This window comes from Sorex fumeus, unplaced genomic scaffold (assembly GCF_029834395.1).
Source record: "Sorex fumeus unplaced genomic scaffold, SorFum_2.1 ptg000037l, whole genome shotgun sequence".
In the NCBI taxonomy this organism is placed as follows: Eukaryota; Metazoa; Chordata; class Mammalia; order Eulipotyphla; family Soricidae; genus Sorex; species Sorex fumeus.
The window spans coordinates 43,712,539-43,726,284 of record NW_026606094.1 but is presented as its reverse complement, the minus strand read 5'-3'; the positions used below and the strand labels follow the sequence as shown (position 1 = coordinate 43,726,284).

The window sequence follows — 13,746 nt, the reverse complement described above, 5'->3', positions numbered from 1 at the left end:
GTTCCAAATAAATTATCTAATATTTATAAAGTAATTTTATGTCTAGGAATTGTAAAATATTTATCAATTAGTTCTATCTCACTATTATTTTAAATTACTGCATCTCAATGTATATTCCCCAGGCTTGTGCACTTCCATTACCCAGGAACTTGTTACAGGTGCAGAAGAGTAGGCTCTTGGAAATCTACTGGTAAGAACCTATGTTTTATTAAAATCACTAATGTAATCCTTCTGCATTTTGATGTGTGAGAACTGCCATTTAATTATATGCTTGTTTACTTTTATTCTGGTTTTCAAGTAATAACTCGGGAATTATAAATAAATTTTGAGTTTGATCAATCTTTTCTGTTTCACTAAAATTTGGCTGATTTTGATTTAAATAATAAAAGTATATCCATCTGACATTTGTATTTTAATTTTATATTCTTTCTATAACTACATAGAAGTTACATAATAAAGAATCTAAAGCCTTTATAAATTACTTTACTCAATATGAAGCCACATCCTATAGTTCAATGGCAATCTTTATAGTTACAAATTCAACCTGCAAGTGCCACTGTCATCATAATTAGCAGTCTTAATTACAATACTTTACAAAGTTTAAGTTTTTTAAGATGTGCTGACTTGGTCTTATGAACACTGAGGTAATATCTCACATACTTTACTAAGAATGGATCAATGCTTATAACATCATTCACAACAGCCAAAAGATAGAAACAAAACTAGTACCCATTTACAGATGAATGGATAAACAAAACATGATGTAAGAAAGAAATACTGGCCATAATATTAGCCAAAAAGGAATGATATTGATAGCTATTACAACATGGATGAATCTTGAAGACATTGTGCTAAATGAAATAAATAAAACACAAAAGGAGAAATACAATATGATTCCACTTATACTGAAATAATATAATAGGAAAACTCATAGAGACAGAAGTAGAATAGTGGTCACCAGCAGCTGAACGCTGGGGTGATGGTAGGAATGGAGGATGGAAAATTATTTCTTAATGGTTACAGAATTTCTAATTGGGGGTTAAGATAAGGTGTGATTATTGTACAATAGTAAATATACTTAATGCTACTAAATTCTGCACTTAAAAATGGTTTTTAATACAGATAACGAGAGGCCATCATGTTTGGTTGTTTATCTACTTTCAGCACACATCTCCCATCCCGAGCGAACTCTCCAACCATCACTGACTTAGTGATCCCTTTTCTATTCCAGTTGCTTTCTCCCCTAGCTCATAAGGCAGGCTTCCAACCATGGAGCAATATTCCTGGCCCTGTCTCTACTGTCCTTGGATATTAGTCTCATATTATGATATTTTATATTTCACAAATGAGTGCAGTCATTCTATGTCTGTCCCTCTCTTTCTAACTCATTTCACTTAGAATGATACTCTGCACGACCATTTACTTATAAGCAAAATTCATGACTTCATCTTTCTTAACAGCTGCATAGTATTCCATTGTATAGATGTACCAAAGGTTCTTTAACCAGTCTTCTGTTCTGATAAGGGGCTAATATCAAGGATATACAAGGTTGAACTTGACAAGAAGAAAACATCCAATCCCATCAGAAAATGGGGCGATGAAATGAACAGAAACTTTCCCAAAGAAAAAATTTGAATGGCCAAAAGGCACATGGAAAAATGCTCTACATCACTAATTGTAAGGGAGATGCCTATAAAAACAACAATTAGATATCACCTCACACCACAAGAGACTAGCACACATCCAAAAGACCAAAAGCAACTGGTGTTGGTGTGGATGTGGGGAGAAAGGGACTCTCCTTCATTGTTGGTGGTAAAGATGACTGATCCAGCCTTTTTGGAAAACAATATGAACATTTCTCAAAACACTAGAAACTGAGCTCCCATTTGATCTAGCATACCCCTTCTGGGAATATGTCTCGAGGGTACAAATAAGCACAGTCGAAATGACATCTGCACCTGTACATTCATTGCAGCACTGTTCACGATAGCCAGAATCTGGAAACAACAGGAGTGCACTGCAAACCATAATAGCCATAAATAGAGAGAGAGTAAGAAGGAAATTGTCTGCCACAGAGCAGGGGGCGGGGTGGGAGGGAAAGGCGGGGGAGGGATACTCGGGACATTACTGGTGGAAAATGTACACTGGTGGAGGGATGGGTGTTTGATCATTGTAAGACTGAAACTCAAACATGAAAGTTTTGTAATGGTAGCTCATGGTGATTCAATTAAAAATAAATAAAAATTTTAAAAATGGTTTTTAAAAGTAAAAAGGCTACAATTATTTTTCAAGGGTAATTTAATTTTTTAAAAATCTTCACTTAGAACTAAATTTGGCAGTTGGAATTTCCCCTCCATAAATGTGGTTTTATAGAATTTAGTAACTTGGTGGTAACAACAACCATTTAAAAAATATTTTACTAAGGGGTTAGAGAGTTAGTACAGGGATAAAGCCTTGCACACGGACAACTTGGGTTCAAACCTGGGATTGCATATGGTACCTTGAGCACCATCAGGAGTGAGTCACCCCCCACCCAATGGAATAAAAAGGTTTCTTCCATTCTGGAGACACTCATACTCTCTCTTGAACCTCTATCCTTCCCTCTCCTTTTCCCTGTTCCTCCCTTCCTTCCTCTCTCTTTCTCCCATCCTCTCTGCTCCTAATTCTCTAATTTTTTTCAATAAAAACTAAAAAAAAAAAGCCTGTTAAAGAAATTGAATAAAATAAATAGTCTAACAATAAAAAAAAAACTAAAAAAATATGTTGAGGGTCAAAAGGAATAGTACAGTGGCTTAAATACCTTAGCAATCATATGGTTATGAGTCCAAATCCTCAATATCTCATATATGTTGAATGGGATGCTGGAAGTTCTCCTATCTGAGCTTAGCAGCTCAACTGGCTGCAGACCACAGAATAAGTGATTTCCAGAAAAACTGCAGTCAAGTACATGTAAGCACCACAAAAACGGTGCAACTCCCAGCAAGAGCAGTCAGGTAATGCAATCCCTGGTTGAGCATGTGCATAAGCACTGCAATCAAAGGAGGAGAAGCCAAGATAAGCACTATTGCCAAATGCATAAGCACTGGTGGACCTGAAGTATGACTTTAGCAAATACCCAACCAGAAAACAAGACTGAGCACCACAGATGAGCATGTGTGCAACCCTCGAGTCATCATCACAACAACAAGAACAACAAACAAAGGGTGAGAGATGGAGAGAATCATAAAAAAAACTATACTGATGAAAAGTAGAAGTAGATATATTGGATTATTTGTGTACATTAAAATGAACTGCTTTCGGGGAATAAAAAGGGACATTTGTGATCATTGCTGACTATAATCTGGCTTGTAAACCAGCATAAAGAAAGAAATGTGCCGCAGATAAAGGAACAACACTCTATACAGTGCTGATAATACAAGTGGGAATAGAGTATCTGTATTTAAAGAAAACAAAGTAAAATAAATTAATCCTACTATATTTAAAATCTTCTTGTTCCCAAAGATTGAACAGCATATTTTTTTTCCCCTAGTAGACTCAATACTAGTAGGACTGGCTCTGTTATAAAAATGTTTTCTAACAGAAAAACAGAAAATAGACATGGGGTGGAAAGAGCTTAATGCTTTTAGATAGTTTAAAAAAATTAATGCCACTTCCTCAAAAGGCTACAACTGTTTATCAATGTGCTAGGTTCTCTGAGGTTGTGCTATGTTAGACAGCTACAGAGATTTTCAAGAAGTCCTCCATAGAGAATACAGATATTTCCTTGTTTCCTTAGGCACTAACTCAATCAGTAGGATATTTCTGGACATTGTAACCGCTTGGCACAGTTTCTATTAACTCCCAGTGCAATATTCAACACAGGTATAAAAAGAAGCAGCTTACAAATAAAGGAGAAAATAAAGCAAAAAAAGAAAACTGAAAGAGATTCAGAGATTGTCATTATTAAGCATCTTTGAAACTGAACACAAACACATATACTTAGAGAAAATAAGCATAACCTTTTCAAAGTATGACAATTAAAGTGTTACCAGATATAACAAATGATTGATAGTCTAAAATCTGCCATGTATTATTTTTGACAACAACTATTCTAATAGAAATAAATGATATTTCTGGAATACTCGATAGACAAGAGAAACCCAAATTCCTGAGTCAAGTTTTAATGAAGACACTGATGTATTCTTGAAGACTCAAGTATTCTGACAGTGCCAGTACCTGTTGATAAGACAGCACCTCAAAATATCAATAAGTAAATGGAAAGGAGTATTTTGACATATAGCTAATGAGGATTTAAATACATTAATAATGTAAGTTCATTCAGGGAAACAGGGTCTGGTAAGAAATTTCAAAGAAAAGTAAAGGCTATCCAATCTAAAATCCTTGATTCTGTCCAGATGGCTTACTACTCTCAATAGAAATAGATGAATCTCTCCTTAAAAATATGCAACATTTACAACCACTGACTAGAATACAAAGTGGCTACAAACAGTTCAGAAAAAGAAAAATCTAAATATTAAATATCCAGAAAGTTGACAATTTGTCTACTGCCATTTTAGAAACATTAATGATCAATCCTGAGTTAGTAGTAATCCTTATTTTATCATTCTCCTTTTTAACCAGTTTTCTCCTCCAATTAACAAATGAACTTAAAAAAAATAATCTTGTTTTGCTTTGGAGCCATACCTGGCAATGTCTAGGGGCTTCTGGGGCAGTGGTCCTGGCAGTACTTGGTGGAACCACACAGTGCTGGGGATTGAACATGGGTCTCCCACAAGTAAAGCATGTATTTTAGTCCCCTGAGAGATAGCCCTAGCTCCAGAAATTAATAATTTTAAATTACAACATTTTTTAGTATGCAAGGCAATATTATAATCACCTTACATGTACTGACTCATTTAATCTACTAAACTCTTTAAAACTGATACTGTTTATTTCCATTTTACATACACAAGAAGACTCAGTAAACTGCCAAAGGTTAAAAAGGTAGTACACAAAGCTAAGATTTGAAGGCAAAATAGACTGGCTTTTGAGGCAGATGCTTTATGTTCACTGATTCCAATATAAATACTTCATTTGTATTGCTGAATTATAAGACAGTGTGCTTATTTATTGATAAAGAGTTAGTAAGTGGCAAAGCTAAGTCTCAGATGAGGGCCCTCAAGCTCCAGATTAAAGTTAATCATGTAATCTAAGCTTTTGTACAAATTGAACTCTCAAGACATTTGGATACTCTACTTTGTAAAAGTAGACAATATGTTTACTTTTTTTATTTTTAAGATTTTGTTTAGTTATTTCCCTTCCCTTTCTGTTACTGTTGTAACAATTGGGGATTGCAAAACACTTGGCTGTGGTGTCTGCACACAATTAGTTGCCATGTGCCAAGATTCTAAAGCAATGCCACTGGGATTATACTCAGCATGTGGGATGGCAAGATACTTAAACAGGGTACTAAGAAGGAACACTATCAAATTAAGAACATAAGGCTTTAATTTCTAGACCTAGGAAGATATGGAGGATTCTGTTGGCAGGACTCAGGCTTAAAGTTTTAATACTGCTAGCCTGGGGGAATTTCTTGTCTCTCTCTTTTTTAACCACCAAACTATTAACCTAAAGAGAATAATTTTGAAAGGGAAGATGAGATTCAATTATTAAGGTCCACAAATAAGAAAATTCTCATTTATTTTGCCCAGAGGACTCTTAGTTTGTTTTGCCTATGAAATCTATTGAGGAGATGATGCATGAAGCTATTTCTTTAATTCAATCAAGATTGATGATCCTAATAAAGGAATAGGTACATCAAAATCTTTATTGTGGGTATTAGAGGATAATTCTATTGCAAAACATCCACTTCAAAGTTTCCCCCAAAACTAGGCATTGGCAAGTAGAGATTATGCTCTGATTAGCTAGAGACTTAAAGTTAGAACTAGTAATATGGTAATGTGATTCTCTGTCAGGTGTATTAGTATGATTTACATTTTACTATTAGGGGTTCACATTGTTTTCATGGTAGCAATACTTCTACCTAGAAGATAAAGGTTTCTTTGTATAGTTTCAGCAAAAAAGCCTTCACAAATGGATGATATATTAAAAATCACTTTAAGATATTATTGCCAATTTCAGTAAATATTTATACGTTTGACTATATAGTTTTAGAATAGATGAATTCCAAATAAATTTTTCTGTTTGCAGTGGAGACATTGGTAACTAAAGGGACCAGGGACCATTTTGAGACCATTCTGAGGAAACATTCTGAGATGATAGAGAGAAATGACCACCATTACAGTAAACAAAATTTGAATTTTTCTCTTTAAAATGATTATTTTGGTGGCAGAAGAGTATTTTTCACAGTAAATATATATATATATATATATTTTGGTTTTGGCTCACACCAAAGGTGCTCAGGGCTTACTCCTGGCTCTGTGTTCAGGGATCACTCCTGGCCAGTGATCTGGGTGCTGCGGATTGAATCTGGGTTGGCAGCCTGCAAGGCAATTTAATTGCCCTACCAGCTGCACTATCACTTTGGCCCCACTTTTCACAATGAATTTTAGCAGATACACAGATAGATCTTTCTTTTATTTATTAAAAAAAATTCTGGGTCACACCCGGCGATGCTCAGGGGAGCATTTTTTAAAATTTTTGGGTCACACCTGGCTCTGCACTCAGGAATTATTCCTGGCGGTGCTCAGGGGACCATATGGGAAGCTGGGAATCAAACCTGGGTCAGCCACGTGCAAGGCAAATGCTTACCTGCTGTACTATCACTCCAGCCCTTAGATCTTTCTTTTAAAAAGAAAGATATTTTGTTAGTTTAAATGGCAGAGAAGTTACATACAACTTAATATGAAGAAAAATAGAGGGATGATGGTTATTAGTTTTAAAGAGTCCATCTAGGTTTGAACACTATCTACGGAGAATATTGTCAAAATCATACAAACTGCAATTCTTATGGCTAGGACACGAAAATATTACAGGTTTAGATATCAAGGGCACTGATATGGTTGGTAATCAAGTTACAAAAGAAAGGGTTGTCCTGTGGGAAGGGAAATACCTACTCTCAACTTTCCTCCTAACAATGAATGTAGTACTAAGTTATATCAAGACAGAGCGGTTTCTAGGATGATTCTTAAGTGACTCTGTCACATGCAATTCTTACATAGAAGAAAGGCTAAACAAACAAACAAAAACAAAAAACAACAGAATCAATAGTCTTTTATTTTATAAAGTTCTCTCTTGCAAAGCTTCCTTTTGCAACACAGGGGAAGGAGAATCATATGTGTAGAATTACAAATGATTACAGGTAAAGCTTTTATGAATAAGACAAAATAGCTAAAAATGTGAACATTTCAAATCAATACTTATTATTTAATGAAGTAAAAACCCTGGAATGTATTATATATGTATATATATAACATATATAATGTATTATATATATATATATATATATATCTCAATGCTAAAGCTTAAGAGCTATCAAAACTGAAAAGTAACAAAGTTCACTTGAAAAACTAAAACCTGAGTTTGTCTTTCACTGTCTTTCTTTTACTCCTATTTTATGTGGTGGAGGTGGTAGTGATTGTATTTGTGCCATACCTGGCAGTGCTCAGGGGCTACTCCTGGCTCTGTGCTTTAGGAGTCTCTTCCAGTGATATTCAGAGGATCATGTTGCACTGAGGAGCAAACTAGGGCCTACTGCATTCATGGCAAGTGCATTAACCCTGTATTATCTCTCTTGACCTTGAAGCCTACTCATATTTTATTTAAGTCAATTCTCTACAATTGGTAGGTTCAGTAAACGATCATTATCTTTGCTACATTCTCTACTCCTTTTATGAAAAGGATAAAAGTAGATAATTATCAAATGTGACCTTTAATCCATGTGTCCATCCACAGACCCTTAAGTTGGAATAAACTCAAAGTAGGATCTATGATCTTAGCATTAACACTTAGAGACTAGGTGTTAGGTGTTTTAGGGTGGGATAAAGAGTGGGCTGATACATTTCTTTAATCACTGGTCTAGACATACACATTTTCACTGGTGAAAAGGACAGGTGTTGGAATAGGGTATGACTGAAACCCAAACATGAACAAATTTGTAACTCTGCATCTCATGGTGATTCAATAAGAAAAAAAAATTGAAAAAAATTAAAAATGGAAAGAAATGTATATTTTAAAGTATCACATATGTTTATAGATAAAATAGAGAGTCTATCCTATACTGGTACATGTTTCCATTTATTTAGTTGTCTTCATTCAGGTCAAACTTATTCTTTGCAGTATTGAAAGAGGTGGGAAACAATACAATGAATTCAAAGCACAACTACAGAAAAAGCTAGAGTACAAAAACTAGTTGAAGAAGGCAATTTATATCATAGTTTTTCCTTTTTTTTTTTTTTAACCTTTTGGGTCACACCCAGCGATAATCAGGGGTTATTCTTATTCTTGTTTTTCTTTTATTTTTTGCTTTTTGGGTCACACCTGGCGATGCACAGGGGTTACTCCTGGCTTATGTACTCAGGAATCACTCCTGATCACTCCTGGCAGTACTCAGGGAACCTTATGGGATGCTGGGAATCGAACCTGGGTCAATCGCATGCAAGGCAAAAGTCCTACCCACTGTGCTATGGCTCCAGCCCCTCAGGGGTTATTCTTGGCTCTGCACTCAGGAATTACTCCTGGCGGTGTTCACGGGATGATATGGATACCAGGGATCGAACCCAGGTCAGCTGTGTGGAAGGCAAATGCCCTACCCTCTGTACTATCGATCCAGTCCAGTTTTCCTCGTTAAGAACTATTCTTCTTTTTTTAAGCAAAACATTTTATTTGGAGGTTTTTGAAGAGAAGGAGGAAGAGGAAGTGGGAGAGAGTGGAGAGTAATGTGCTCAAGAGAGAACTCGGGCTTCTCCAAACATAGAGCAAGCAAGATATATGTTCAAGGGAGAGTAGACATGAAGAGCCAAGTCTTATGATTTCCATTTTTGTAGTATCTGAACCATGTTTTTCAACCAGTGTTCATTATATAAATCAGAGAACTCAGAAAGTGATTTATGTGGTAAAGTCTTCTCAGTTTTTCCAAGATATAGAACTTGCACCATTCTAAATGCATAGGATAAAACTACGGAGTACCCTGGAACATACGAGCTTAACTTTCTGAAGAAACTCCCAAACCAATTCAAATAGAAAAGTCCTGGGCTGGAGACATATACAAGGGTCAGGAGCTTTATGCATGCAGCAGAATCTGGTTCTAACTTCCTCCTCATCCCCTACTTGCCACCCTCTCCCCACACTGCAAAGTTTTCCAGCACCACCAGGAGAGATCCCTGAACACAGAGAGCTCAGTGAAACCCAACCACCCCACTTCACAAAGGAAACTCCTTTCATAGTTTATTTTTATTTTCTTTTAGGAAATTAAGTTTATATTCATCTAAAGCTCATTCATTTATTAAAAAATATTTTAAGTCACTTCTTATTTCTTATAGCTGAATATTTATCTCTTCTGGTAGATTAGCGAGATGTAATTAAGAACCAACCAGCAAAAAGTCAGCTAGAAAAATTTATCAAAAAACTGCTTTATGTCATGTGGCTCTCATTTATCATTCTGTTGTTTTTTCACTTGTTGAGTCTGATATAACCATGGAAACAGTAATCATCATTTTTCTTTCATTAATCACTCTATTAAAAGCACCTACGCATCTAGTAAGCTGTATTTGTAAAAAGACAAACAGCAAATATTTTAGACTTTAAGTCTGTTTCTCTTATAACTACTCAATGTTATCATAATCTAAAAGCAGTCATAAACCATATATAAATTGGCATGAATGGGCATGGCTAAGCTTCAATAAAACATTTTAGTAGTGCATATAATAATTCACTGACATCTGACCTAAAGTTTACTGTTAACACATAAGTTTGCAGTTCAAGAGATAATCTTAGTAAACTTTCAGTATCTGTATTGCAAACCATAAGGCTCAAAAGTGGGGGGGGGAGGAGGGGGCAGAGAGAAAGAGAGAGAGAGAGAGAGAGAGGTGCCTGCCACAGAGGCAGGCGGTGGTGGAGCATGGAAGTGAAACTGGGGACTTTGGTGGTGGGAAAGCTACACTGGGGAAGGGAGGGGTACTGGAACATTCTATGAGTGAAACACAATCATGAAAAACTTTGCAACTGCATCTCATTGTGATTAAAAAATATCAACCTCCCCCCACAAAAAAAAAAAAGCCAAACAAAACAAAGCAAAAAGAAATAATCTAAGCGAATGATAATGGTAAGAAATAAAACCTTTACTGTGGGGATATTTTCGGAACTCTCCCTTTGTAGCACTAGAATTTAATTTTATTTCTGGTATTTATGTAAAAAAGTAAAGGATTTAAGTAAATAAAAGTACTTAAGTGAAAACAGCAAATTTTCATCCATCAGTGTGTATATATGGCAGATCTGTAAATAAGCAAAAATCAGAACAAATACTATTGTTATACACAGGAGGCCTGGATTTGATTCTCAGCACAGCATGGTCGTTTAGCACCATGAATAGGCCTCAAGTTCTATTAGGTATTGCTTCCAAACTAAAACCAAATAAAAAACCCTCCAAACCAAAAATCCCCAAAGCGAGTAAGACAAAAATTATCAAATCTAAGTGAAATGCTTATATTAGATAAACAGGTAGTCAAATAAATATATAGTTTAATTACTGATTTACCAGCAGCTCATACTTAATAGGTATTCACTGGGCATCATAAATTAAATGAACAAAACACAATGCACACAAGATTACTTCTAACTAGAACTATATATATATATTTTTTGGGGGGACACCCACTTTAAAATCTACTACATAAAAATCTTACTTGTTGGGGCTTATGATGAAAATAAGGAAAAACTTAGTAATTTTTTTGGCACCTGTGGTTAAAAATTACTGCTGGAGATTTGAGAAAAAAGTCACATTCTAAGAATTTTCTAATCTACAGATAGCAATTTGGTAAGCACATGGGTTCTGGAATCAAACAGATCTAGGTTCTACTCCTATATCTGTCATTTGCCAGCTGCATGACCATGGACAACTTCTCTGAGCTTGTGTTTCCTTATCTATAAAGTGGATGTAACAAAAGCACAAGTCATTGCATTGTTGAGAAAAATGGATATATAAAAATATTCAATGATAATTGGAAATGATCACTCTGGACAAGAACTGAGTACTGAAAGGAGGTTAAGTGTTATACATAATAATCTTTCACTAACAGTATTTCAATCATCAGTGCCAAAAAGAGAAGGGGGGAGGGGGAAAGGAAGGGAGGAAGGGAGGGGGAGAGAAAAGGAGTGGGGGGCAGGGAGGGAGAGAGAGGGAGAAGGAATGAGAGAGGTGTCTGCCATAGAGGCAGGCTGTGGGGAAGAGTGTGAGAGAAACTGGGTCACTGGTGGCAGAAAATGTGCACTGGCGAAAAAATGAGTACTGGAACACTGTATGACTAAGACCCCATCATGAAGAACTTTGTGACTGTGTACCTCACAGTGATTCAAATAAAAATTTGGCATTGCCTTGCATACACTAAACACACCACAAAATCAAACAATTACTACTCGTTACACATTTAAACAGTACTGTTAAGGCATGACTCAGGTATAATATCTCTTTAAGAGCTGTAAAAAAGCAGTCTGTCTGACTCCAATTTGTCTTATACTGACCAGCAAAAGAGGTGTCCTTTTCCACAGTCCACAGCAGGAGCTCTGAGTAAAGGGAAGCTGAGTGTATCAGACCCAGATGTGTTTGAGCCTTGTTTGGTTAGTCTGACTGCTCTTTCACAGCCAGCAGTAGGACACCATTTAATGGCAGGATTATTTTCAACAAAAGCCTGTTTAAACAGCAATAGAAAACAAAAAATATTTTAACTGTAAATCCTAATATGCAATGTATCAACTTACTTCAAAGTGTAAATAGTGTAAAATAAAAAATCTGTCATTCTCAAAAAGTATTTGAAACATTAAGATTAAAAACAATAATAAGAAAAAAATTGACAATTCTAAAAGATATATACTTTAGGTTTTTTTTTTCTTGTTTGTTTGGGAACTACACCAGGAAGTATTCAGGAGCTAAACCTGGTCTGATACTTGGGGAAACATGAGGTGCCAGGACTCAAACCTGTTCTTCCTACATATAAAGCTGTGGCTCCAGCCTATTAAGCTCTCTCCAGCCCTAAGAAAATTTTATCTAAAAATCAAGTATATAATGATGAGAAATGTAATTACTTACACAGACAACATGGAATTTTTAGAATGTGTTACTTTTCTGATGGAGAAAAATTATAAATAGAAACTTGTGATTATTTATTTGCATTAGAAAAGTAAATTTCTATATGACATCCTGCTAGTAACATGAAAATCAATTGCATGATGTTTTGTATGTTAAAGAAATAATAGAAACTCTTAAGTTCCATCTACTAGGAGATTCAGGGAGATAGCTCAAAAAGGTTGCAGTGCATGCTTTACATGCTGAAGGCTGTGGTTTGAACATGGGGATCAGACGGTCCCTCAATACTGCATGAAGTAACCCCAAACACAGAGCCAGGAGTAGTCCCTGATTACCACTGTGTGGTTCAAAAACAGTATTTATTGGGGTGAAATTTTCAAATATATCTGTATAAGGCAATTAAAATATAACTTAAATCACACAAAAAGAGAACTTGTATAACTTCTGAACTGAAAATAAAAAGAAAAGGAGAAAAAATATAATTCATAATTCATCTAATAGCTACTTGAAAAAAACTGAAACTCAAGTTTTCAAGATTATATTCTTTTTTAAAGACATTTATATTTAGGAATATGTAATATCTTTTGAAACACTTTAGTATCTATTTTAACATTTTTATTATAAAATCAATTACAAAATTATACAAGTGGCAAATTAGTAAATTATTCTGAGAAATAGTTTTATTTTCTTGATCAACAACTATTATATTCTTTACATTTACTTCCATCATAATTATTAAAAATGCTTCAGTTAAAATTTTAATTTGTACCATTTCTTCATGTAACTTTTCAGAGAGAAAAGTTTATTACTTTATGCTAAAAAAACCAATATATTAAAATCTTGTTACATATATCTTAAGAAAATTAAAATGATGGGAATCTAATATTGACAGCATACTTTAATATCAAACTGCAAGTATCGTTTATCCATCTCCTTAGAAACTACACTTTCTATGATATCCACAGGCACAAGTTGGAAGCAGTCATATGCAGGACAGAAAATGTTGTGAGCTTCACCTTCTTGAATTTTCAGATTCAAAAATCTGTTAAAATTAACAATTGATACGAAAAAGCAAGGATACAGTTTATTTGAACATTCTCATTTCTTTATGCCAAATTTTCAGAGTGTAATTAAAATAAATGAACAAATATCAATTGTAATTTCACAACACTGAACACATACATATGTACATACTTATGTTTTTTTTCCACGTTTGTCTTTTGCTTTAACTTTTATTGATATTGAATAGACATGTTTAACATCAAATAAGTAAAATAAATGAGTGGTGTAAAAATATCATAAAAGGTCTCATTAAATGTTCCATACTCGACACATTTTTTAAAAAATAGATATTATGATGGCACTAGAATAAAGTCTTTATGAATGAAAGGTTTGCTGTTTGTATTTTATTTAGATGACACTAAAATGGCCTTTGGGCAGGAGCGATAGCACAGCGGTAGGGCGTTTGCCTTGCACGCAGCCAACATGGCTGACCCGAGTTCGATTCC

At 34.9% G+C, this 13,746-nt stretch overlaps 1 protein-coding gene across 3 annotated transcripts in view; it reads right to left on the bottom strand.

Annotated features, from left to right (window-relative positions):
• The window catches only part of ANKIB1 (ankyrin repeat and IBR domain containing 1), a 145,090-nt gene that overhangs the window by 30,048 nt on the left and 101,296 nt on the right, over window positions 1-13,746 (bottom strand). For all 3 annotated transcript variants that reach the window (XM_056118648.1, XM_056118650.1, XM_056118649.1), the window contains exons 8-9: window positions 13,136-13,280; window positions 11,677-11,843 (exon numbers count right to left, since the gene is read on the bottom strand). In XM_056118648.1, the coding sequence (XP_055974623.1) occupies window positions 11,677-11,843; window positions 13,136-13,280 (312 nt within the window). The remainder of the gene's footprint in view (window positions 1-11,676; window positions 11,844-13,135; window positions 13,281-13,746) is intronic.